This window comes from Panthera tigris, chromosome X (genome assembly GCF_018350195.1).
Source record: "Panthera tigris isolate Pti1 chromosome X, P.tigris_Pti1_mat1.1, whole genome shotgun sequence".
Lineage (NCBI taxonomy): Eukaryota > Metazoa > Chordata > Mammalia > Carnivora > Felidae > Panthera > Panthera tigris.
Genome location: NC_056677.1, coordinates 62,497,991 through 62,525,531, shown reverse-complemented (window position 1 = coordinate 62,525,531; position 27,541 = coordinate 62,497,991). Strand labels below are relative to the sequence as shown.

General features: G+C 34.7%; 1 protein-coding gene across 3 annotated transcripts in view; it reads left to right on the top strand.

Annotated features, from left to right (window-relative positions):
- ATRX (ATRX chromatin remodeler) overlaps positions 1–27,541 on the top strand; it is a 311,883-nt gene that overhangs the window by 101,206 nt on the left and 183,136 nt on the right. For all 3 annotated transcript variants that reach the window (XM_042974749.1, XM_042974750.1, XM_042974748.1), the window contains 4 exons: positions 4,204–4,276; positions 14,741–14,874; positions 15,561–15,737; positions 21,932–22,025. In XM_042974749.1, coding sequence (XP_042830683.1) covers positions 4,204–4,276; positions 14,741–14,874; positions 15,561–15,737; positions 21,932–22,025 — 478 coding nt within the window. The remainder of the gene's footprint in view (positions 1–4,203; positions 4,277–14,740; positions 14,875–15,560; positions 15,738–21,931; positions 22,026–27,541) is intronic.

Here is a 27,541-nt window from a genome sequence, read left to right as displayed (position 1 = left end):
AGTAGTTACATGGGATATTCTCATTGGCTAATTGTAGACTATTGAGTTAATCTTAAAATTTGGAAAATTGGTTTCCATGATTAATCAGCTTCCCCGTGAAATCAGCATGTTTGATTTCAATTGCCAATTTTCATCTCCCCAAATCTAACTTGATCTGACACTTATAAGAGAGTTTTATGATATACCTCTCATGTTTAAAACTAATACATATATAATAAGTAATATGTATTCATTTGATCTTAAGAAGCGATGGCAATGTATGGCAAATATTCATAGGGTGCATACCCCCATAATTCCTTACCTGAGCACTTGTATAGATAATTTTTTTCCATTGTGATCATTGTGTTGCGTGTAACTTTGTTCTCAAGTACCAGTGTGCTAGTACATATCCATAGAAGCCTTGAAAATTGAGCTCTTCAGGAGATGCCAGTCTCTCTCAGCTATTTGGTGGAATAAGCCTTGTTTGGATTTTCTTTACCCTGGATATTTCTTGGAACTGATTACTTTAGATGAAGAAGATAATTTTGATTGGAAATTTATACATCTAGAAATTGGACTTTGTAAAAATCTTAAGCAGAAAAGATTATGAAGGACATTGAAAATAAGCACTATAAAAAGTACTGTTTTTCAAGATAAGTTTGGTTGTGAGCCAATGATAAGTGACATTCGTTTATAATTTGTTTATGCGTATATAAACATGGTGTAGTTTCCTAATATGTCCAACTTAATTAAGGGAACAATATTTTTGAACTCTTAAAATGCCTCTCCTGCTCCTGTATATTTAGATGATTCCAGTTTATCCAGCCATATGTGGGTATCCTATAATGAGGTGTAATCGTTTACTAGAAAAATTGGGGCTTGAGAATGGCAGGGGCATGAGCAACCAAAATGAAGAACATGGTCCTAGGAGATTGCAGTCCAATGAATAAGATAGACATAGATAAATCATTATTTTAAAAAATACCACAAGAAACATATAAAACTAAAATGGAGCTGTGTGATAAATAGCAGTTGGGCCATTTAATCTAAATATTAGAGAAAGACTTTGAACAGGTAACATTTGAACTCAACTTTGAAGGATATGTCAAATTTTGAAAGGTGTAGTAGAGGAACAACAGTAATATTACTAGTAATACTTCATTTGAAGAGTGGTCTGTTTGAGGTATTGATTATGAGTTTGCTAGGGTATTCTAAGATTTATTTTTGCCTTTCTATGTTTAGCATATTTCTATCCTGAACCTATAGTTGTCTGTGTTCTTTATGGATTTTTTTTCTCTAACATTTTGTCCCTATCTTTTATTATGAAGCAAATTTAAATATACAGAAAAGTTTCTGTCATTAACATTGTACTGTGTTCACATTATCACATATTTATTTATATATCCTTATATTTATCCATCAATATACCTAATTTTTTTGTCTTTTTAACTGTTCATTTTGAATGAATTATAAATTCACAGGAAATTGCAAAAAAAAAATGTACACGGAGGTCTTGAATGATACCCTCCATTCAGTTTTCCCCAGCGGTGACATCTTACTTAACTGTAGTACAATGTCAAAATCAGAAAACTGAAGATTTATTGCGGTCTAACCAGTTTTTCATGCACTGATTTGTTTGTGTGTTTATGTATATGTAAGTACAGTTCTCTGCAATTGTTATCACTTGTGTAGTTTTGTATAACCATTACCATAGTCAAGATACTGAACTGTTCATTGCCACAAGGTTCCCTTTTGCTACCCCTTATGCACATCACCTTGCTTAACCATATTCTTTTTTTAAAAATTAAAATTTTTTTTTAATGTTTGTTTATTTTTGAGACAGAGAGCATGAGAGGGGGAGGGGCAGAGAGAGAGGGAGACACAGAATCTGAAGCAGGCTCCCGGCTCTGCTGTCAGCACAGAGCCCGATGCAGGGCTCAAACTCCTGAGCTGTGAGAGCATGACCTGAGCTGAAGTTGGAAGCTCAGCGGACTGAGCCACCCAGACACCCACTTTCTTAACTGTATTCTTAACCCCTGGCAACTGTTAATTCCATTTTCATCTTTAATTTTGTTATTTTGAGGTAGAATCATGAGGTGTGAAACCTTTAGAGATTGACTTTTTTCACTCAATGTAATGAATGCCCTTGAAATCCTTGATGCATTTCAAAGTAAATGCTAATCATCAGCATACTTCTCCTTAATTGCTTCACCATAAATAGTATTAATTACAGGTTAATATAGAAGTGTGTTTTCGAGGTGAAATTTACATATAGTGAAATGCACAAATCTTAACCATTTTTTTTACATTTTTATTTTTTAAAAAATATTTATTGAGAGAGAGTGAAGAAGGGCAGAGAGAGAGGGAGGGAGGGAGGGAGGGAGAGAGAAAGAGAGAGAGAGGGAGGGAGGGAGGGAGAAAGAGAATTCCAAGCAGGCTTCATGCTTCTGTGCAGAGCCCAATGCAGGGCTCTATCTCCCAACCATGAGATCATGACCTGAACTGAAATCAAGAGTCGGATTCTTAACCCACTGAACCACCCAGGCACCCCTTCATCTTATCCTCTTTAGATTAATTTTTTTTTAGGTTTATTTATTTTCAGAGGCAGCGCAAGCAGGGGAGGGGCAGAGAGAGGGGGAGGGAGAGAATCTTAAGCAGGGTCCACGTTCAGCACAGAGCCTGATGCAGGGCTTGATCTCAGGAACTGTGAGATCATGACCTGAGCCAAAATCAGGGGTGCAATGCTCAACTCACCGAACCACTCAGGTGCTCCAGCCACTTTAGATTTTTAGTCAAAGGATAGCAGTGTAGCTTTTTAAAAAATATTTTTTTTAATGTTTATTCATTTTTTGATAGAGACAGAGCATGAGTGGGGGAGGGGCAGAGAGAGAGGGAGACACAGAATCTGAAGCAGGCTCCAGGCTCTGAGCTGACAGCACAGAGCCCGACGTGGGGCTTGAACTCATGGACCGTGAGATCATGACCTGAGCTGAAGTTGGACACTTAACTGACTGAGCCACCCAGGTGCCCCAGCAGTGTAGCTTTTTATAAGGAATCGGTTTTACTGTACTTGAATATATCTCTTGGTAATTCTACTCATGAATACAATACAGATTCCACCCCAAAAACCAAATAATCCAGTGAAGAAATGGGCAGAAAACATGCATAGACACTTCTCTAAAGAAGACATCCAGATGGCCAACAGGCACATGAAAAGATGCTCAACGTCACTCCTCATCAGGGAAATACAAATGAAAACCACACTCAGATATCACCTCACGCCAGTCAGAGTGGCCAAAATGAACAAATCAGGAGACTATAGATGCTGGAGAGGATGTGGAGAAACGGGAACCCTCTTGCACTGTTGGTGGGAATGCAAATTGGTGCAGCCACTCTGGAAAACAGTGTGGAGGTTCCTCAAAAAATTGAAGATAGACCTACCCTATGACCCAGCAATAGCACTGCTAGGAATTTACCCAAGGAATTCAGGAGTGCTGATGCATAGGGGCACTTGCACTCCAATGTTTATAGCAGCACTCTCAACAATGGCCAAATTATGAAAAGAGCCTAAATGTCCATCAACTGATGAATGGATAAAGAAATTGTGGTTAATGGAGTACTATGTGGCAATGAGAAAGAATGAAATATGGCCCTTTGTAGCAACGTGGATGGAACTGGAGAGTGTTATGCTAAGTGAAATAAGCCATACAGAGAAAGACAGATACCATATGGTTTCACTCTTACGTGGATCCTGAGAAACTTAACAGAAACCCATGGGGGAGAGGAAGGAAAAAAAAAGGTTAGAGTGGAAGAGAGCCAAAGCATAAGAGACTGTTAAAAACTGAGAACAAACTGAGGGTTGATGGGAGGTGGGAGGGAGGGGAGGGTAGGCGATGGGTATTGAGGAGGGCACCTTTTGGGATAAGCACTGGGTGTTGTATGGAAACCAATTTGACAATAAACTTCATATATTAAAAAAAAAACTTGTATTCTGGGAAGGAACTTTGAAATATATAAGATACAACTATTGTGTTACTGCTGGCACTTCATAAATTCCCCATTGTGTTTTTTCTATAAATTTTGTTTTACTCATGTTTTGGATTCAGAGTACGGTTTAGAACCCACTAGTTGTTTTAAACTTTTTAGCTTTCAGTTTTATTTTACATGGTTTTATTTATATAGATAATTCAAACCTAATTTTAAGTACACTTTTTTCCCCTCAAGGAGATGAAGCCTTATCTAAATCAGTGCCTGTCACGGTGGATGATGATGATGACGACAATGATCCTGAGAATAGGTATGATTCCATCTGTAAGGACTTAAAAAAGATTATAACACACCCTAGGCGTGGGCACAAACAGCAGCAACGGAACCGCAAGCAGGTTGTAAAAACCAGGAGTGCCTGCCTTAGAAAGACTCGCTCACAGTCTTCCTGCAAGTTTGAAAGGCCAGAAAATGGGCTAAAACTCATAAACCTTAAGAGAAAGTAAATACAAATATTAACACACCTAGCATAGGGTGTGTTATAAAAACAGCACTGTCAATTTTATGTTCCCATGTAAACTGTGATAATTCTTTGAGAATATTTTAATTTCAGCAAATTATTTTATTGATGAAAGTAAATCATTTCAATAAATTGGTGACAACAGACATCTCCTCAGTATTTGATTTTTGTTTTTAATTGCCATCTAATATGGTGGTCCTATTTATTAAGACCAATTCAAAGTGAAAGAAAGGAGATTGCTCAGATATGTAAGATTAAGAAATTGTTTTCAAAATAAGTATCAATATACAAAGTGTCCAGAGTGATTTGGATTTTAACTATTTTTCTCATAAAATAGATAGTATGGTGGTATTAACTTTAATAAAACTTAAACAGCTGATTTAAAAGTAAACAGTGTAGCCTGTACATATTCACTTAATCTAAGGGATGGTAGGAGTAGAAAAAAATACAAAGACATACCCATATCCTAACAATGAAGAATAATGAAAATGAATGTATTAAAGAATATAACCCTAAATTTTTTACCTGTCCTTTAAACCCTTCCTGGAATATAGTGTATCCTACGCAAAACTTCGACAACTTAATGTGGTGTAGTAGGTGGAATTTGGGAATAATGGGGATAAGAATATCTGATTTCTAGTTCTAACTTCTCTAACAACTGTCTGTGTGATTATGCGCAAGTGACTTAACTACTCTGCCAAAATTTTCTGATTTCTAAAATGAAAAGATGGGATGAAATTTTCTGTGATTAATTCTGGCACCAAATATCAATGATAGATTTGATTGTTTTACTAAAGAACACTATATTAACCATCCATTTATTCCTAATAGTAAGTTATGATATTAAGAAAATTTGAAAATATACATGTAATTTTTGTGTCATAATTTTGTAAGAAATTAACTTTGAGTTAGTAAATGCTGTGGGGCCAGCTGTTTTCTAGCTCTGTTTTCTGTATCTTGTTGTTGCTGATAGGGTTTTCTGTTTCCAAGATCAGCATTCTCCCAATAGAATGTTTTTCTTATGGTAAATGAACAATTTTATTTTGTACTTTTAAAGAGAGATTAATCATGGACACAATGACTCAGTTGCTGCTTACCTAGTATATAAAAATTAAATATATACATACCTAGTTATTTTATGAGATGGGGTGGGGTCGAGAATGGAATGTTAAAGGCCTACATGTTATTCCTCAGCAAGTTTTATAGTACATGATCATAGATTATGGAAGCATTTAAAAACTTGTCTTTTAAAATGCTTTAGTTCCTCTATTTATATTACTAATTTGTTTTCCTGTAAACCACAAGGACTCCAATATTATTGAAAGGCTAATAATATTTAAAACATGCTATATTCTAATTTAACTATGAGTGATGAACCTTAATCTCATATTTAGCCACCAGATGAGAGTGTCATTAAGGTATGATAATTTTATATTTGTGTTAGAACCTGTCAAAATATAAATATTTTCATCTTTTAAGTTTGATTATATCTCTGTAACTGGCAAGTATTATATTGGAAGGTATAGTTAATTCCATCTTGTATTTGTGATTAAGAAATACAACCCTGTCGAGTACTTTTGAGAAGAATTGAATTTTATCTTGAACATGTTTTTCTTTATACTTACTTTAATGTGCCTTTATAAAATACACCATTAATAATTTATTTCATATTGAACATACCAAAGAGGTATCTAATACCCATCGTGGGGATACAAATACCATCTGGAACTATTTTAGCATAGATGATGTATTTGAGCATATTTGAATATGCACTAAGCAAATTTTAAAAATTTGTTTGCAGATCACAATTAATTCTTGGAATTATTTTTACCAATTTCACATTTTTGAGTCGGATGTATTTTAGTACGCAGCATGTTGTAATTTTGTGTAAATTTGTACACAATTGTGTAATTGTGTATAAATTTTGTATATATTTCATATGCTTTGACTTTTTAGCAATGTCGTTAATACCTTTTCAGTGTTGATATTTATGGAGAGGTAAATAGTGTATTAATGCCATGGCTTAACTGTTTGGATGCAATAAATTTCTGTAAAACTTTTTCTTGTTCAAGCATTTAATTTTAATTATGTATCTTTTCATGAAAGTTGAAAGATTTTGTTAAAATCAAGATATGGAAGGTAGTTTGTAGCCAGCTTACATATGAATATATATATACACACACACTTATCTGTGTGTTTTCTGTTTTAAAGCTATGATAGCTTTTGAGGTCATTTAAAAAAATTAGCCATGGGGCGCCTGGGTGGCGCAGTCGGTTAAGCGTCCGACTTCAGCCAGGTCACGATCTCGCGGTCCGTGAGTTCGAGCCCCGCGTCAGGCTCTGGCCTGATGGCTCGGAGCCTGGAGCCTGTTTCTGATTCTGTGTCTCCCTCTCTCTCTGCCCCTCCCCCGTTCATGCTCTGTCTCTCTCTGTCCCAAAAATAAATAAAAAATGTTAAAAAAAAAAAATTAGCCATGTACTGAATATTTTATTAAGTATGAATATGTAAATTTGTTATTTTAGCATACTCTTATGTGGCACCATTCATATTTGAAAGTAAATGCATGCTACTGTGAGATAGAGTGGTCTAACGTGTAAATTAATTTCTGTTTAATAGTATTTAATAAACAATGACAAAGTATTGTAGGTTGATTGACAGTTTAACTTTCTTTGGTTGAACTTTTTAGAAAAATAAATAGACTAACTTTATATGTTGAATTTTGTATAATTGATAATTTACTTAGAATTTTATAGCTTAGACTTTATATACTTTTTGAAAGGGAGAAGAATACAAAACAGTTTGTTAGGTTATTTAAATTATACATGTAATTTTAAAAGTCAGTTATTTGAATATGCCATTATGTTAATGTTGTCTTTCAAATACCTGTTGTGTTTTAAATTGGTTCTTTCATTTAAACAACATTTATTCATGTAATTTGATTACTGTTGGATTTCTATAGTTAGTTGGCATTGAAAATGTGTTACGATTCCTTAATAGGTATATTTTGACCAAACATTTTCTAGTGTCCTATATTCGTATACCTGCACTGTGAATTAGTCTCAAGAGGCAAGATGGTAGTTTGTTCAAGTTTAACAGTGTTTGTGTTGAGGATCATTAAACTAGGCTTGTCTTTAGAGGTTGCATACTACACAATCAGTGAAGACTCCATTCTCTCCAAAAAGGAATTATTTTCAGAATATTCTTTATTTGGAGATTGTTTTCTAAATAAGCATTCTTTCTTTATTCCAATTTTGACTAAAAACTGAGATTTTATATGGATACCCTTCCCTGGCACACACATACAAATATTTACCTTATAATTGAAGAATGCTTAATTGGATCTAATAATATTCCAGTTTTTCTCATAATTTCTTTCTCAGTGGGGCTAAATACTTACTACATAGAAGCAAAATTTGACATGGAGATTGCTTAAAGGAATTGTCCATTGTTAATAGAAGTTCCACTTAATTATAGTGGGACTACACTGTTGCCTTAAAAGTTTCCGATTATTTTGTTATTTGGTAATACCTTGCTTTTCAACTGGAAAATATACAAATGATTGTTTTCTCCCTACTAGCTTGGTGTGGATATTCTGTTGATGAAGGTTCTGTACTATTAATTCAGCATATTCTCAGAAGTAATTAATTGTTCCTGGATGTTGTTCATGCTAATGAAGATATTTAATGATTGTTTACCTGATTTCAGCAATGTTTAAAAGGTTGAGTATATCTCAAGTTCCTTAACAAAAGACTTCATTTGGTTTCCATTTTAAACACTTTTCAGAATGTTTATCTTCTACATGTGTCTTTATTCTTTATACGAATTTGCTAAATCTGGAAGAATCTCTTTATTCTTTATAGGAATTTGCTAAATCTGGAAGAATTGGTTCTCTGTGAAATGTTTTTTTTTTTCACGGTGGTCCTGTTACCAAATTGCTTTTGTTATCCCTTACTGTGTTAAAAAACAAAGGTAGCATTTTGAATGAAGCATTTCACTTACTTTTATGTTTGAGTAAGGGTTTTAAATGCCTGATAGCTTCAAAGTAACTTTTAAAATTTACTTTATTTTATAGTGCAGGTAAGTATTGTAAGTCATTTAAGTATATATAGGTGTCTAGTCAGTAGATAGGATCTATTTGTAGTTAACCAAACTGGTTGCAGTTGCCATAAGATCTCCTTTTTAAATGCTAGAATTTTCAGCAAGAAAAGAAATATGGTCAGTAGTAGTGATCTCTGCTTAAGATTTAAACATTATATTCAGCCCTCCTTTCTTTCCTGCTCTTTGTTCTTTGGTGATATTGGGACTTTTAGAGCATAGAAAATAGACCCTCCCCAAAAAGAGGGTCTGTATTTTCTAGTGTTAGCAAAAATGATCCATTTTTCTGACTTAATATATGTCTCCTTTGTCTTTAACTTTGAAGTTTGGGATGAATTGAGATGAATAATATCTGTTTTTGCCTTTCAAGTATAAGAAAATATTAAACTGGTTCTTTAATATGAACAAATTTTCTATATTTTTTATGTTAATAAATTTTTTCTTGTTAAAATTTCCTCCATAACTGCCTTAAATTTTACATAAAATCAGGGAATGTACATTTTGTAATTTGAGTTTATTCAAACAGTATAGCAAACTTCATAGCATAAATTGTTAATACACTGTGCATTCTTAATTTCATACAGCTTTTATTTTTTTCTGTTTGTAAGAGTTTTTAAAAAATTTATTTGATACTAATTTTTCTGGTACTCTCACTAAAAAGAAAACGGTGCTGTTTTTCATTAACTGCAAACATCGTAAACATATGACTAAAAAGTGTTTCAAACTGTTTAGCTTTTTGATTATTTAGTGACATCATCATTATTTCGTAAATTCCACCATTTTGGGGTACAGATCATTATACTTTAGTCATATTTTATAGAATGGTTCATATCAAGGTACTAATTTTGAACTAAAGACTTAAAAAATACTAATACAGATTTTGAAAATGAGGAATTCCATATTCTATAAAATATTCTGGCTTTTTTTTTTTACATTAAAATTTTTTTTTAACATTTATCTATTTTCAAGAGACAGAGACAGAGTGCAAGTGGTGGAGGGGCAGAGATAGAGGGAGTCACAGAATCTGAAGCAGACTCCAGGCTCTGAGCTGTCAGCACAGAGCCTGATGCGGGGCTCGAACCGACCAACCGTGAGATCATATCTTGAGCTGAAGTCAGACGCTCAAGTGACTGAGCCACCCAGGTGCCCCCCCTTTTTTTTTTTTTTTTTTTTTTACATATTTTTAATGTTTAGTTTTGACAGACAGAGAGAGCATGAGTGAGGGAGGGGCAGAGAGAGAGGGAGACACAGAATCTGAAGCAGGCTCTAGGCTCTGATCTGTCAGCACAGATCCTGACGCGGGGCTCTAACCCACAAATTGCGAGATCATGACCTGAGCTGAAGTCGGATGCTTAACTCACTGAGCCACCCAGGCGCCCCTAGTTTTTCTTCTTAACCCTGAAGTATATAACATTTGTTAATGCCTCACACTTTATTAGTAGAATATGTTTTCCCCACCTTGTTGTCACAAAAAGTTTTCAATGTTTTTTTGGCTGTAGCCATTTGAATTGTTTTATGTATCAACATTTTGAATATGGTATGGTATTTTAACACTACATATACTTAGATACTTGTTTTGCATCTCTAAAGAGTATACATTTAAACCTGTAATCTGCCTCAGAATTCTGTTTTAACTAATTATTCTATTGTGATATTGTGCACAAAGGTAAACAGTTTTTTTTTTTTTTTTTAATTTTGTCATCTTTGTGTATGGATGCACCGTACTGTTTTGGCCTTCTAAAATAGCATTTTTTATTTAGCACTTTTCTTCAAACCTGTTTTCAGAACCTCTTAAAAGATAAAAGAATAGATTATAGGGATGTGTCTGAGATGGCCTGTCAAGTGCATTTCAGAAATGGAGCATACTGGACTAAAGATGTTTAGAAACCTTTTTTATTTAATCTTTAAAAGTCGAAGCTTGAATTCTTTCATTTCAAAAAACATATTTGGAAATCAGTGAAATACAGATATCTTTAACAATGTGACTATAGTGTATTCACAAAGTACTAATAAACATAGCAGTAGTGAATGAGTAGAGAATATAGATAGCACTGGCATACTAAAATTAGAGAATATTGGCATTCAGGATCTTAGGTGCTACTTCTGGCTTTGCCACTAACTAGCTTTGTTTCTATGGCTTCATCTTTTTCCCTTTCTAAGCCTGTTTCCTCCTTTGTAAAGTGACAGAATTGGACTCTAAGGTCCCTTTTTCTAGCTCTCACATTTTGTGTTGCTTTTGTAATAGCTATTTGCCTTAAACCTCCATGGTACAAGAGATCACTCTCTCGATTGCTTCTATTTCAGAAATTTAATGTTTTGAATTAGTGATTCACCTACCAGAAAGAGGTAGTTTACTTCGTTCCCTGTTTGAGCACTTAAACAAGAAATATTATGCATCTCTTTTCTAGATCAGATCAGAATAACTAAAGGCTTTTCTTGGCTTTGTCTCTCTCTTTTTTTTTTTCTTTGCTTGTTTGTTTATCTTTGCATTGTTGGGCTTATTCCTTATTTTATTTTTGCTTTCTTGTAGTAGATGAAGGTGTAAGGGGTAATAAGACATTATCTTGGTATTATGTGATTTAGAAGACTTAGCTTGTTTGGATTATGGGGTTCTATGATTCTCTCATGCACCAGTTCCAATCATTGTTTGTGGGTTTTTACCCTTCCTCCCATATTGTTTTGCTTTCTCCCCTTCTCCCTTCCCTCCCTTTCAGGAAAATGGAGGAGTGGCTCCATTACTTCCAGCTCTGCCCAGGTTTTCTGCCACAGAGTGGCACAGCCTGTGCCTCTAACGCTTCTGATAGAGTCGTGACTGCTTTGGATGCTACACCTGCCCCAAGATGTAATATTGAGCATTGAGATTCCAGGGGGCAGTACCTTGTTGCCTGGATGATTTTCTCAGAAACCTCCTGGAAAGCCTCAAGAAAGGAAACTTCAGAGCAAACAGAAATCAACTAGGGATCATGATTATACATCCATCACATGCATACCAGCATGGGTCCAGCCAAGGCCTCCAAAATGATGTTTTGCCAGCCTCAGCTGGTTCTCAAGTGATGATGTCCTTGAAGTCTCTGTGGCCCGTGACTCAAGAGTTAAGGTAGTGGAGTTTCCCTTAAAGCATCTCACAGCAGGCTTTATAGATGGGACACATCTCATCTCAACATGTTTGCTGACTACTCAGGTTGAAGGTCAGCCTCAACCCTTAGGTCCTTCAAATAAATTTCTAACTTTGAGGTGTAGGTTACGTGATAGGCAAGGTTTATGATGCAGTGAGTCTTTGACATATTGGACTTGAGTCATCAGTCAGGGAAATAATTTAACTTTATTCTTTTTAGGGCTTTAATATGCATGGCTATACATTAGGTTTTTCATTGGTCAAAAGGTGTTAGAGGGTAAATCTAAACTAAACTATCTCAGGGAGGTAAAGCTAAGGGAATCTCCATCATTCTGTATGTAACTTTCAGTTTGGAGAAAAATCACCATTCTCTGAATTTTGTAATTTTTTTCTGCTTCTAAAGTGATTGTGATTGTTCTATATATATTATGTTCTTAATGAAGGTTGTTCATTTAAAAATCATGTAATTTTTCAGTGTATGGATCTCATTTAATTTTCCATGATTTATTATATGATTTCATAGTTGATATATAGAATTGTATTTTATTATCTTATGTGTATCATATTTCTCAGTTTTTTCATGACAATCCAGAACTTAAGTATGAATTAGGTAGGTTTACATATTTTGACCTTCCATTTAGTAGATGTATTCTTAAGAGTCTAGAGTTTGAAAGAAAAAAAAAAAAAACTTGTGGTTTCTTACAATTAACAACCAGGTTTTTATAGATAGTATAGAATTATAGACTTTTTTTGAACTTGTAATACAAACTGAAATCAAGAGATTGAAGTAACCTTTAGTGTGACTAAATTAATACTTGTACTTTTGTTGGTTATTATTGTACTACCCACATGGTGATATAACATCTTGTAACTGCAAGTGGAACTATGTTTTTCTATTTGTAATCTATTATTCAACACTTTATATTTATACATATACACATGCACACACACCCACTTTTACTCATTGCAAAAGAGTGGTTTTATTGAAATTGGTTCAAGAAAGCACTTCCTTGTCCATGGGAAATAACAAATGTAGTTTGTATTAGAGAGTTTTCCTAGACAGATGCTTTTATTAAATTTAAACCACCCTTCATTCTGAAACTGTTCCTAATTTGTGGAGGGTGTGTTGAAAGAGTCTTTATTTTATAACATGATGAAAATAAATGATACTTGGCTTTAAATTTTTATTCTTGGCAAAATGAAAAGTTGGCAACCCTAGATTATTCCCCATTTTAAAATGTTTATTGTGTACAATCCAAGTCAGCAAACCACTTATCTAGAAGTGTAAGAGCAACACTTTATAACTCAACTCCAGTAGGATTAAATTGGAGTGATCTAATCTTCACTTTATTGAAACACAAATCATATCAAAATCCCTCAAAAATGCAAACTCATCTGTGGTTTCCTTTAGCACTTGGTAACTCTCTGTGTTGTCTATTTCCGATCTGTATATTTAGGGAAGGAAGCACCAAAAGGTAGATAATAAGTGTTTATGAAGTGATTACCTATTTTGCATCAGTCTGTTTTGGTGCCTTTGCTATACCTCTTTGAATAAAAATAGTAATGAACAGTGTACCTTTGAAATAAAATTACCAAGGCATTAACATCTCTTACCATTGAATGAATTCTTGATTGAAATGTGAGTGTATGTTAAGAAATATAAAGAAGGGTTTCAGATCCAAAAATAACAGAAGTTCCATGATTCAAGCTGCAAGTTTTTGATGAGCTAGAGAGTTAATCTTGATTGCACAGTGGATGTTTCCCATAAAAGTTCACTCTTATGTGGATCCTAAGAAACTTAACAGAAGTCCATGGGGGAGGGGAAGAAAAAAAAAGAGGTTAGAGAGGGAGAGAGCCAATGCATAAGAGACTCTTAAAAACTGAGAACAAACTGAGGGTTGATGGGGGGTGGGGGGGTGGGAGGGAGGGGAGGGTGGGTGATGGGTATTGAGGAGGGCACCTTTTGGGATGAGCACTGGGTGTTGTATGGAAACCAATTTGACAATAAATTTCATATATAAAAAAAAGTCCATGGAAAACTGAGAATCATGCTACTTTCCTTTTGAACCTGTCTATAAGGTATTCCTTTGTTAGTGTGATTTATGAATTTATATCAAAAAGACACTTCAGGTGCAAAATACCTCATCTTATACAAAAGCTGCTTGATTGCTTTTATCTTACATTTTCAGATGTTTTCCTTTAGCATAAGCATGGAAATTTATTAGGAATATATTTTATTTTAACATGAGATGGTATTAAAGAAGTATCTTCTCATGCTTTTAGCAGTTGATTTTTCCATTAACAAATTGGTCTTTGAGGAGCATCTTGAGAAATTTTGATATGAGTGAGGCTACTGTACTATCTACTTTCGTGGAAAGCGAAAACTCATGGTAATTTGTGTTCTTTTACCATGTGTGTAATTAATAGCACTCCTGTCCCTTCTCTTATCTGCCCTCGTTTGAATATTATTAGGGATTTCTGATTGCTTCGATACTTAGTGAATAGTATATGCTTGCATTTCATAACAGAGTTTATGAAGTAAATTGAAATTTAAGTGCCAAAAATATTATCCACCAGTTTCAGGCACTGTTTCATAAGAAAGTGGTTATTTACACATTGATTTTCTAAGAATATGTTTTGCTGAATGATCCTCTCATGTGGAGTTTTGCCTTGGAATGCCATTTGTCTGGAAAAGTTGATTTATTATTGTGAGCCTGATATTGCAGTTGTTGGATGATGGCTGCAGAGTAAATACAGGATTGGAAGTATGCATCATGAAATGGCAATTGGTCAAAATAGTAGAAATGTCCCTCAGATTTTTAAATATATTGCAGAAGTATTTAGAATTGGAAGAAAATCAGTGCTAAGAGCATCTTTCAAAAGTTTTGGTTGGTTGGTAGCTTAGGTTAAAACATGGCTTTGGTAGTCTTTTATTTATAGTATAAAATCTTTTTATACATTTATTTCTGTTTTGATAGTGAAAAAATTTTTAATTTGTTACACTTCACCACCAAATATATAGTTTTTTACTGTTTTTTTTACTCAAGAATTGCCAAGAAGATGCTTTTAGAAGAAATTAAAGCCAATCTTTCCTCTGATGAGGATGGATCTTCAGATGATGAACCAGAAGAAGGAAAAAAAAGAACTGGAAAACACAATGAAGGAAACCCAGGAGATGAGGGTGAGCTCCAAAGAGAAGTACAGGATGTCATAATTTCATTGTTTGACCAGTTCAGTCTTTGAAGACTATCTGTCTGTGAAATCTCATAATACATGCATTTGAAGTTTATTAAATATTTAAAACTTTACTACCTTTACTCTTTTTGAGTATCTGGTAATAGTTGTGCATGTTTTTTCAGTTATTGCCAATAAACAGATGATTTTTATTATTATTTTTTAATTTTTTTTATGTTTATTTCTGAGACATAGACAGAACATGAGTGGGGGAGGGACAGAGAGAGAGGGAGACACAGAATCAGAAGCAGGCTCCAGGCTCTGAGCTCTCAGCACAGAGCCCGATGTGGGGCTTGAACTCAAAAACCTTGAGATCATGACCTGAGCCAAAGTCGGTTGCTCAACCGACTGAGCCACCCAGGCGCCCCTAAACAGATGATTTTTAAAGCAAAATATTTTTTACCTTTAAAAAAAATCTATGAACGTATTGGTGATGTTTAATTAATATTTAATTATAGTAATTGATCAAGTTTAATGTATAAGGTTGCCTGGTATCACCAGTGATATCAAAGTAAGTGAACAGCTCTGATTTTTTTTGTAAATCATGAAAATTTTCAACAATCAAAATAGTTTTATAACAGGTTTTAAAGGAAAAATGTCTGAAGGTTTTACTGATTTCTTTTCTCCACTTAGAAGCAAAACATCAAGTCAATTCTGAATCAGATTCAGAATCTGAAGAATCTAAGAAGCCAAGATACAGACATAGGCTTTTGAGACACAAACTCACTGTGAGTGATGGAGAATCTGGAGAAGAAAAAAAGATGAAGCCTAAAGAGCACAAAGAAGCCAAAGGCAGAAATAGAAGGAAAGGTAAGATATTTTAATTCTGAATATAAGGAATATACTGATTTTATAAACTAATTACAGTAGTCAAACTTTTTAAAGTTTATTTATTTTGAGAGAGAGAGAGGGAGGGAGAGAGAGGGAGAATCCAAAATGGGCTCTGTGCTGACAGCAGAGAGCCTGATGTGGGGCTTGAGCCCATGAACTGTGAGATCATGACCTGAGCTGAAGTCAGATACTTAACCGACTGAGCCACCCAGGGCTCCTACAGTAATGAAATTTAACTATTATCTGGACCACCTGTATTAAGTGAATATCAGCACACTGGCAAAAACTATTCTCTTAAATGAGAGTGAAATAAAGAATTTAGAGTGGGAAGATAACCCAGAAAATTATGAGATGACACAAAGAATATATTTTTAGTCTTTTTTTTTTTTTAAAGTTTATTCATTTATTTTGAGAGAGAGATAGCACGAGAGAGAGAGAGGGAGAGAGAGAATCCCAAGCAGGCTCCGCACCACCCCTGCATTAGCACAGAGCCTGATGTGGGGCTCGAACTCACAAACTGAGATCATGACCTGAGCTGAAACTCAAGAGTTGGAGGCTTAACACACTGAGCCACCTAGGCACCCCTATTTTTAATCTTTAGTAGTCATACACAACTTAGATTAAAAAGATACATATGACAATAAATAAAATATACTTAAAGGCTATGTAAAAAATACAGGATTGTCTGTAACTGCAGGAAGAAATAATGCTTCCTAAGGAAAGACAATGCAGTTAATTTGGGAAGATTTATTATATACAAAGCTTGTATATAGTCAGCTCAAATTTTTATTACATTAAAAGTCCGAATCCTTCTGCATTGAGTGCTTATGTGTTTCCAACATCATGATAAACATTGAGAATACAAAAATAAGTAAGGAAATCATTGTCTTGTATGGTGGTTTTCAGCCTGGCTATACATGTGGATTACTTTGGGGATTTTGAAGTATACATATTACAGGACTGCATCTCAAGCCAATTACAGCATAATTGGTGGTAGTGAGACCAAAGTATCCATATATTTTATAAAGCATCTCTGATATGATTCTGATATGCAGCCAGGTTTGGCTGTCAGTGGTTTAGTAAGAGTTATTGACATTAATATTATATGAAATTATAGCACCATGACAGGTGTCTTATACAACAGAGGTATTGTATAGTGTGGCACAAGGGAACATTTCCTTAGCTTCTTAGGGGATGGTGTTTATCCCCAGAGGAGACTTCACAAAGATGAAAAGTTTCATTCAGCAGACCCAAGTTGTAATTGGGGACCAGGTAGATGTGTTGTGAAGATTTATAATATAAGAAGAGAAAAAACTTGAGAAGCCTCTGCAAAATGTTCACACATGATTGAGGGGAAGCAGTTAATATGGTATATAGCGAAAGTATAGGAGGGAATAGGGAAAGGATCAACAGGACATGAGGCTGGGCCAAGACAGAGACCAGGTATTGGAGACACTTGTAAGCTTTGGTTTCTCAAACTGGAATACTTGACAGTTGATTCATGGGTACATGAGGCTGTAGAGTAAACATTGCATACCTCTTTGGTGTGTCCATTTTATTTGAGCATTGGGGTAGAGCATTCTTAAATAATCACATGTATATTGAAAAATTAGCAGAAAGTTCAGAGAAACCTTTTGGTTTCTTAGGGGCAAATTTTAAAAACTTTACTCAGATTAACTCTTTGCCACTAGGAATAGGAAAGCAGTTTCGGAAGTATCTGAGAAGGACAATAGGCTCTAGAGGCTGGAGAGTCATTGGGAATTTTTTTTTTTAATTAAAAAAAATATTTTTATTTGTAATATTTTTGTACTTTAGCCCTTTTGAGATATAATTCACAAACCATACAGTTTGCCTGTTTATAGTATACAAGCTGTATAAGCAGACAGCTTGATGAACATGTATGGCGCAGGACATTCATTACTAGTACTCATGAATCACAGCCTCAGCACAACCACCCATTGTTCCCACTGAAAGATTTTAACCAAGAATATAATATGATCAGATTAGTTGCTTATTATTCTGTTATACTCAGAGCTTAGATTTGTGTCTCTGGAGGATATTGCTATAGTTGATACCAAGCACAATTTTTGAAGAGGAAAATTGACAGGAGTCATAGACTGAATTGTTAGATCTTATTAATTGATATGAAAGACAAAAGTCTGGGATGACTGCCAGGTTTTTGGAGTTGTCATGGTATATGTATAACACTACCAGAATAGTTGACATTGCCAAAATAGTTGATATCAGAATCTTGGAATCCTGAACATTTAAAGGGCTGTTGAACAGCCCTTTGTTGAATAGTTATTCATTAAAGAGGAAGAAGAGAACCCCCTCCCCCACCCCACCCCCTGCCGCCACACACACACACACACACACACACACACACACACACTCTAAATATGTCATGGATATTTTCATGTTAAATAAATAATAGTCCATCACTTTGTGAATGCGTTTTTTAAAAATTTTTTACAGCATGACTACAAGCTTGTTTTTCAGATTTTATAAAGCAACTGAGCAATTTAAGTAGGTTACATAACTTCACACGAATTCCTGTGCATCTTCAACAAAAGGGGAAATACTGATTTTGCCTCTGAGGCTCAGATCAGGATAGAGCCCTTTAGTGGACACAGTTACATTTGAAATGTTTTATTAAAGTCTAAGTCTTTTGTCACCTGTTTCCACTGTCCTCCTCTGTGGATAATTTATTACCAAGTATTTTTTCATTTGTTTTTGTAGGAGGGAGTAAACGAATCCTATCATTTATGTTTCTAATATGGATTATAATATTGATTGATACTACATTTAAAGTTGCAAAGGGGCTTTATTTCAAAGGGTGGCTCAGTCAGTTAAGCATCCCAATTCTTGATTTCGGCTCAGGTTCACGGTTACACACAGTTCGTGGGATCGAGCCCCACATTGACTATGCACTGACAGTGCGGAGCCTGCTTGGGATTCTCTCTCTCCTTATCTCTCTGTGTCTCTCTCTCTCTCTCTCTCTCTCAATAAATAAATAAATTAAATAAATAAATAAAGTTGCATAACTTTTCAGGTTTTACAAACTGTTGTGCCTGTATTGTCTGGAAATTTAAGTTAGGCAATGGGGAGAAATCAAGAGAGAATAATAGCTGACTTAGTAGATCAAGGGCAACATGTGAACTTTCAGTTTTCACCTAAATTTGAAAAAAAATTATAAAAGTTATTTTGGTGATAATTTAAAAAATTTAATTATTGCCTTTATTATTATCAGATAATATTAAATTGATTTTTTTTAAGTGTGATAATGCTATTTATATAGGACAGCATCCTTATGCTTAAGGATAAAGTGCCATGATATCTGCACTTATATTTAGATGGTTCAGTGCAAAAACCTGTGTGTGTATATACAACAAAGAGAAAGCAAACAAATATGATAAATTTAACAAATGAGTTTAGGAGAAGGGTTGTAGATGTTCATTCAACAGTTTTTTCAAAGTTTTGGTACGTTTGAAAATTTTCAAAATAAAGTGATGAAAAATTAATAATAGGTTTAGAATTTTGCTTAATGACAGGATTTATATGTGTGCATATGGACACATGTGTTCTTCAAATTCCCAGTTGCTTAGCAGTTATTTTTTTATTTTTGTTTTTTATTGTGATAAAGTACACACAACATAAAATTTTAACCATTTTAATCATTTTTAAGTGTACATTTCAGTGACAGTATATTCACATTGTTGTACAACCATCAACACTCCACAACTCTTTCGTCATCCCAAGCTGAAACTCTTTAAACAATAACTCCTTATTCCCCTTTCCCCCATTTTCAATTCTTTACTGTATTTATGTTAACCCATGTCTTTTTTTAGATAGATCAGATTATAGATTCTGATTTCAGATCAATATAGATCTTTGAAAAAATTTATTTCAAAATTTAAAGTTGAAAGAAATGTTGCAAAAATAGTACAGATTTCCTATATTCCTTCTACCTAGCTTCCCTAATTTAACACCTTAAATTTAACTATATGGTACAATAACCAAATCCAGGAAATTAACATTGATAGAATACTATTAGTTAAACTGGGGGTTGAGTAACTATACCTGTAGGCTAAATCTGACCGTCTACCTATTTTTATAAAGTGTTTTGGAACCAGGTTATACTTAGTTACTGCTTTTGTGTAATTAGAGTGGCAAAGTTGAGTAGAGATAAGTAGTTGAAACAGAGACCATATAGCCTACAAAGTTGCAAATATTTACCATCAGACTTTTCACATAAAATATTTTCTGACCTTTGAAGTGGGCTAAAGATCTTACTTGGTTATGGTTAGTTTTCTCACTAATGTCTTTTCTATTCCAGAATCCAAACTAGGATGCCACATTGCTTTTAGTTGTGATGACTCCTTGATAGACTCCAATCTGTGACCGTTTCTCCTCCTTTTCTTTCATGACCTTGACACTTTTGAAGAGTATTGATCAGTTATTTTCTTTTTAAAAATTTTTAAAAATGTTTTTATTTATTTTTGAGAGAGCAAAAGAGCGAGTGGGAGAGGGGCAGAGAGAGAGAGAGAGGGAGACACAGAATCTGAAGGGGACTCCAAGCTCTGAGCTGTCAGCACAGAGCCCGACACGGGGCTCAAACTCACGAGCCGTGAGATCGTGACCTAAGCCAAAGTTGGACGCTCAACCGACTGAGCCACTCAGGCACCTTGATCAGTTATTTTCTAGACTGTTAATCCATATGTATTTGTCTAATGTTTTCTTATGGTTAAATTGAGGTTATTAAACATTTTGACAAGAACACCACAAAAGTAATATTTAACCCTTCTCAGAGTATCCTACACCGAAATTATATGATGACATTATGTCTTATACTGGTAATACTGATTACTTGGTTAAGTTGGTGTCTGCTGGGTTTTTCCACTGCAAAAAAAAAATCTTTTTCTATTCATATTTAATTAATGTCTTGTGGAGAGATACTTTGAGACTATTCAAATATCCTGTTTCTCATCATACTAAAGCCCACTAATTTTAGCATTCATCTTGTCTGAAGCAGTTTTTGTGATGTTTATCTAGTGGTTATTTTCTGTTTCTTTCTTTACTTACACATTTAGTAATGGTAAGGAAGAGCTATCTGTTTTCCCTTATTTATCCCATTACTTAATATGAATTTATAGATATTTTATTCTGTTAGTTGTAATTCAGTTGTTCATTTTGTTGCTCACATTGTCCCAGCTTTGGCTATTAGAAGCTCCTTCAAGTTGGATCAAGTGTTCTTTGAATATACCCCAATCATTCTTTGAGCATTGGATTATTTTCTGGCACCACAAGATATTTGAGACTCATTTTGTGTATTCCCTGCCTGGTTTCCTCTGGCTAGAAAAATGTGTATTCTGCTAGAGTTTAGGTACCTGTGTCATAGTGGCTATTTTGGTACAGAAAAATAAAATTTTTGAGAGAAAAATAAAATTGGGGTTTCCATTTACTCTCATGATATACAGGGCTCAGCTCCTTTTTCTCAGTGCTGTGGCTAGAAATGGGGTTCTCCCAGTTTGCTCTTGGCACCCTCTGCATAGTTTTGGAATTCAGCCTGCCTTCTTGTTGAAATCAGGAAAGAAAGAAGGAAAAAACCCTATGACACCCATAGTCACTACCCCAACCTCAATTTTATAGGAATCATTATTCAAGTTTTTGTTTCAGTCCCCAGTCTGCCTGCTGTTGTTTCCTTTTCAGAGTGCTTAGGTCATTTCTTTCTATATTCTGTTCATAATTTCTAGTTGTCATAAATGGCAGAGAGTCTGTATTTGTCCTTACTCCATTTTGGCCAGCCTACTTTGTTTGTTTTGAATAACCAGAATTCTTTTTATTCACCTTTGGTAATAATGAATATATTTTATTGACAGTTAAATTCACATTTTAAAAATTCATACATAATTAATACTTATATTTTAATATAGAACCATAGTTTTATAATCATAGTTGGAATACATTTGAATAGTTTTTATAAATTCTATTTGCATTATTAACTGGTCTAATCTATATGCTGTGTAATATCCATTAATGTACATACTAAAATATACATTAATGTACATACTGTAGATACACAGTGGTCTAAGTTTTAATGTGAAGTTATTGACAAATCAAGTGAATTGCATTTCTGTTGGGAAGTATTTAATAACTTAATTTTTTTTTTCAAGTGAGCAGTGAAGATTCTGAAGATTCTGATTTTCAGGAATCAGGAGTTAGTGAAGAAGTTAGTGAATCTGAAGATGAACAACGGCCCAGAACAAGGTAAATATTATATCACTATTTCAAAAATTTTAGGTATATGAATGAACATGCTTCAAGTTATTTGTAGAAAGGTTGGTGTTACTAATAAAGTAAAAAATTTAGTATTTTGATTTGAAACGAATTGTGAAAATTAATTTAAAAAGAGTACATATAAACATATATGGTTGAAATATGTGTTCTAAACTGGGAGGACTTTGTGCAAAATCACGCTTGACTGTAATTTTGGTTGTTATATGGGGGGATGTACCAGTGTAGTAGATTACAGGCTTTGTAGACAGCCTACCTAATCTAACTGTTGGCTCTAATATTTGTTATTTGTATGATTATTCTGTGCTTTAGTTTCCTCATCTGTAAAATGGGGGATTATAGTAGCACTTACCTTATTGATTATGTTGGGCATTAAATGGGCTTCTAATATGCCCACTTGGAATATAGGAAATGTTCCCTGAAATCTAATTATTGGTCTTAGTAGTATACTAGTATTATAGTGATGAAGATGTGTTTGTTCTCTCAGTACACATAGCTACTGATCTAGATGACTAGTTACTTAAAATACTACATAGTATTTTTTTTAAAGTTTACGTACCTATTTTGAGAGAGAGAGAGTGCATGCATGCTTGTGAGTGGGGGAGAGTAGAGGAGGAGAGAGAATCCCTAGCAGGCTCCATGCTCAGTGCAGAGCCCGAAACGGAGCTTGATCTCACAAACCATGAGATCATGACCTGAGCTGAAATCAAGAGTTGGATGCTTAACCAAATGAGCCACCCAGGTGCCCCTATTTCTTAGCATAGTATTTTAGATAATACTAACCTTTCTAAGAATTTTTTATTTCCTCCGGAATATCACATATTGGCCTTTTGTCTAAGATCAAGTATATTTCCTTCAGAATAATATTATCCTTTTATAATTTATCAAATGGGCAACCTATTTGTATTTGTGTGAATGTGATATGTGCGTCTGCATAGGTGTCATACCTGTAAATTTTAAAACATTTGAGATCTTTTTAGATTAGCAGTTACCAGGTTGTTCCTGGAATATAGCAACATATTGTACATTAGGGAAATAACAATAGGATAAATTGAGAGATTTTTAAACCTGAGAATTCACATAACACAAAAATTCACTTATTTTATTTTATTTTATTTTATTTTTTGAGATAAAAGTATTTTATTTTCAAGTTTGTTTTTTAAATTTAAATTTTAGTTAACATGCAGTACAGTATTGGTTTCAGAAGTAAAATTTAGTGATTCATCACTTACATACAGTACTCAGTGCTTATCACAACAAAGTCCCTTCTTGGTACCTATCACGCATCTAGCCTATCTCCCACTCACCTCCCTCTGTCAACCCATAGTTTGCTTTTTCTCATTAAGGGTCTCCTGTGGTTTTATTCCCTCTTTTCTCTTCCCCCCACCTCCTTCCCATATGTTCATCTGTTTTGTTTCTTAATTAAATTTCACATATGAGTGAAATCATATGATATCTGTCTTTCTCTGACTTATTTCACTTAGCATAATACATTCTAGCTCCATCCACGACATTGCAAATGGACACATCTCATTCTTTTTGATGGCTGAATAATATTCCATTAAACACACACACACACACACACACACACACACACACACACACACACACACACACACATACACACACACCCACCCACCCCACATCTTCTTTATCCATTCATCAGTTGGTGGAAATTTGGGCTGTCTCCATAATTTGGCTATTGTTGATAATGCTGCTACAAACATCAGGGTGCATGTACCCCTTCAAATGTATATTTTTGTATCCTTTGGGTAAATACCTAATAGTGCAATTGCTGGGTCATAGGGTAGTTTTATGTACTTTCTTGAGGAACCTCATACTGTTCTCCAGAGTGGCTGAACCCATTTGCATTCCCACCAGCAGTGCAGGAAAGATCCCTTTTCTCTGCATCCTCGCTAACACCTGTTGTTTCTTGCGTCGTTAATTTTAGCCATTCTGATTGGTGTGATGATGATCAGTGATGTTGAGTATCTTTTCATGTGTCTGTTAGCCATCAGATGTCTTCTTTGGAAAAAGGTCTTTTCATGTCTTCTGTCCATTTATTAACTCGGTTATTTGTTTTCTGGATGTTGAATTTGATAAGTTTTTTATAGATTTTGGATGCTAACCTTTATCTGATATGTCATTTGCAAATATCTTCTCCCATTCTGTAGGCTACCTTTTAGTTTTGTTGATTGTTTACTTTGTTGTGTAGAAGCTTTGTATCTTGATCAGGTCCCAGTAGTTCATGTTTGCTTTCATTTCCCTTGCCTTCAGTGACATGTCTAGTAAGAAGTTGCTCCACCTCAGGTCAGAGAGGTTGCTGCCTATGTTCTCCTCTAGGATTTAGATGGTTTCCTGTCTTATATTTAGGTCTTTCATCATACTGAATGTATTTTTATAAATGGTGTTAAAAAGTGGTCAAGTTTCATTCTTCTGTATGTTGCTGTCCTGTTTTCCTAACACCATTTATTATCCTTTGGATATGCTTTCCTGCATTGTTGAAGATGGGTCGGCCATATAGTTGTGGGTCCATTTATGGGTTCTCTATTCTGTTCCATTGATCTGAGTGTCTATTTTTGACCCAGTAGTATACTGTCTTGATGGCTACAGCTTTGTAATACAATGTAAGATCTGGAATCATGATGCCTCCAGTTTTGTTTTTCTTTTTCAGGATTGCTTTGGTTATTTGGGGTCTTTTGTGGTTCCATACAAATGTAGGATTGTTTGCTCTAGCTCAGTGAAAACTGCTGGTGGTATTTTGATAGGGATTGCATTAAAGATGTAGACTGCTTTGGGAAGTATAGACATTTTAACAATATTTTTTCTTCCAATCCATGGGCATGGAATTTTTCCATTTCTTGGTGTCCTATTCAATTTCTTTCATAAGTGTGCTATAGTTTTCAGAGTATAGATATTTTACCTCTTTAGTTAATTTTATTCCTAGGTAACATTATTTCTTGAGGACTTGCAAATGTGATTGATTCCTTGCTTTTCTTTTTCTGCTGCTTCATTATTAGTGTATAGAAAAGAAACAAATTTCTGCATGTTGATGTTATATCCTATGACTTTGGTGAATTCATGTATTTATTCTAGCAATTTTTTTTTTAATTTACATCCAAGTTAGTTAGCATATAGTACAGCAATGATTTCATGAGTAGATTCCTAAATCTTAATGCCCCTTAATGCCCATCCTCCCTCCCACGAGCCCTCCAGTAACGCTCTGTTTGTTCTCCATATTTAAGAGTCTGTTGTTTTGTCTCCCTCCCTGTTTTTATATTATTTTTGCTTCCCTTCCCTTATGTTCATCTGTTTTGTATCTTAAAATCCTTATATGAGTGAAGTCATATGATATTTGTCTTTCTCTGACTAATTTCACTTAGCATAATACCCTCTAGTTCCATCCATGTAGTTGCAAATGGCAAGATTTCATTCTTTTTGATTGCCGAGTAATACTCCACTCTTTCTGTGTGTGTGTGTGTGTGTGTGTGTGTGTGTGTGTGTATGTACACACATACCACATCTTCTTTATCCATTCATCCATTGAAGGACATATGGGCCCTTTCCTTACCTTTGTTGATAGTTTTTCTTTCTTTTGCTTTATTTTTTTTAATTAACTTGTTTTATTTTATATTTTTTAAAATTTATATCCAAATTCATTAGCATATAGTGCAACAATGATTTCAGGAGTAGATTCCTTAGTGCCCCTTACCCATTTAGCCCATCCCCCCTCCTGCTACCCCTCCAGTAACCCTCTGTTTGTTTTCCATATTTATGAGTCTCTTCTGTTTTGTCCCCATCCCTGTTTTTATATTATTTTTGTTTCCCTTCCCTTATGTTCATCTGTTTTGTCTCTTAAAGTCCTCATATGAGTGAAGTCATATGATATTTGTATTTCTCTAACTAATTTCACTTAGCATAATACCCTCTAGTTCCATCTACGTTGTAGCAAGTGGCAAGATTTCATTCTATTTGATTGGTGGGTAATACTCAAAGCCTATTGGTGAGTAATCCTCAAAGAACACCACATCTTCTTTATCCATTCATCCATCGATGGACACGTGGGCTCTTTCCATACTTTGGCTATTGTTGATAGTGCTGCTGTAAACATTGGGATGCATGTGTCCCTTCGAAACAGCATAACTGTATCCTTTGGATAAATACCTAATAGTGCAGTTGCTGGGTCATAGGGTAGTTCTATTTTTAATTTTTTGAGGAACCCCCATACTGTTTTCCAGAGTGGCTGCACCAGTTTGCATTCCCACCAGCAGTGCAAAAGAGACCCTCTTTCTCTACATCCTCACCAACATCTGTAGTTGCCTGAGTTGTTAATTTTAACCATTTTGACAGGTGTGAGGTGCTATCTTGTGGTTTTTATTTGTATTTCCCTGATGAGCATTTTTTCATGTGTCGGTTGGCCATCTGGATGCCTTCTTTGGAGAAGTGTCTATTCATGTCTTTTGCCCATTTCTTCACTGGATTATATGTTTTTTGTGTGTTGAGTTTGATAGGTTCTTTATAGATTTTGGATACTAACCCTTTATCCGATATGTCATTTGCAAATATCTTCTCCCATTCTGTTGGTTGCCTTTTAGTTTTGCTGATTGTTTCCTTCGCTGTGCAGAAGCTTTTTATTTTGATGAGGTCCCAGTAGTTCATTTTTGGTTTTGTTTCCCTTGGCTCCAGAGACATGTTGAGTAAGAAGTTGTGGCCAAGGTCAAATAGGTTTTTTCCATGTTTTCTGCATGTTACTGTCTAGTTTTCCCAGCACCACTTGCTGAAGAGACTGTCTTTATTCCATTGGATATTCTTTCTTGCTTTGTCAAAGATTAGTTGTCCATATGTTTATGGGTCCATTTCTGGGTTTTCTATTCTGTTCCATTGATCTGAGTGTCTGTTCTTGTGCCAGTACCATACTGTTTTGATGATTACAGCTTTGTAATACAGCTTGAAGTCCAGGATTGTGATGCCTCCTACTTTGGTTTCATTTTTCAAGATCGCTTTGGCTATTTGGGGTCTTTTGTGGTTCCATACAAATTTTAGGATTATTTGTTCTAGCTCTGTGAAGAATGCTGGTGTTATTTTGATAGGGATTCCTTTGAATATGTAGATTGCTTTGGGTAGTATCAACATTTTAACAATATTTGTTCTTCCTATCCAAGAGCCTGGAATATTTTTCCATTTTTTTGTGTCTTCAATTTCTTTCATAAGCTTTCTATACTTTTCAGTGTATCGATTTTTCACCTCTTTGGTTAGATTTATTCCTAGGTATTTTATGGTTTTTGGTGCAATTGTAACTGGGATCACTTCCTTGATTTCTCTTTCTGTTGCTTCATTGTTGGTGTATAGGAATGCAACCGATTCCTGTGCATTGGTTTTATATCCTGCCACTTTGCTCAATTCATGGATCAGTTATAGCAGTTTTTTGATGGATCTTTTGGGTTTCCCATGTAGAGTATTATGTCATCTGCAAAGACTGGAAGTTTGAC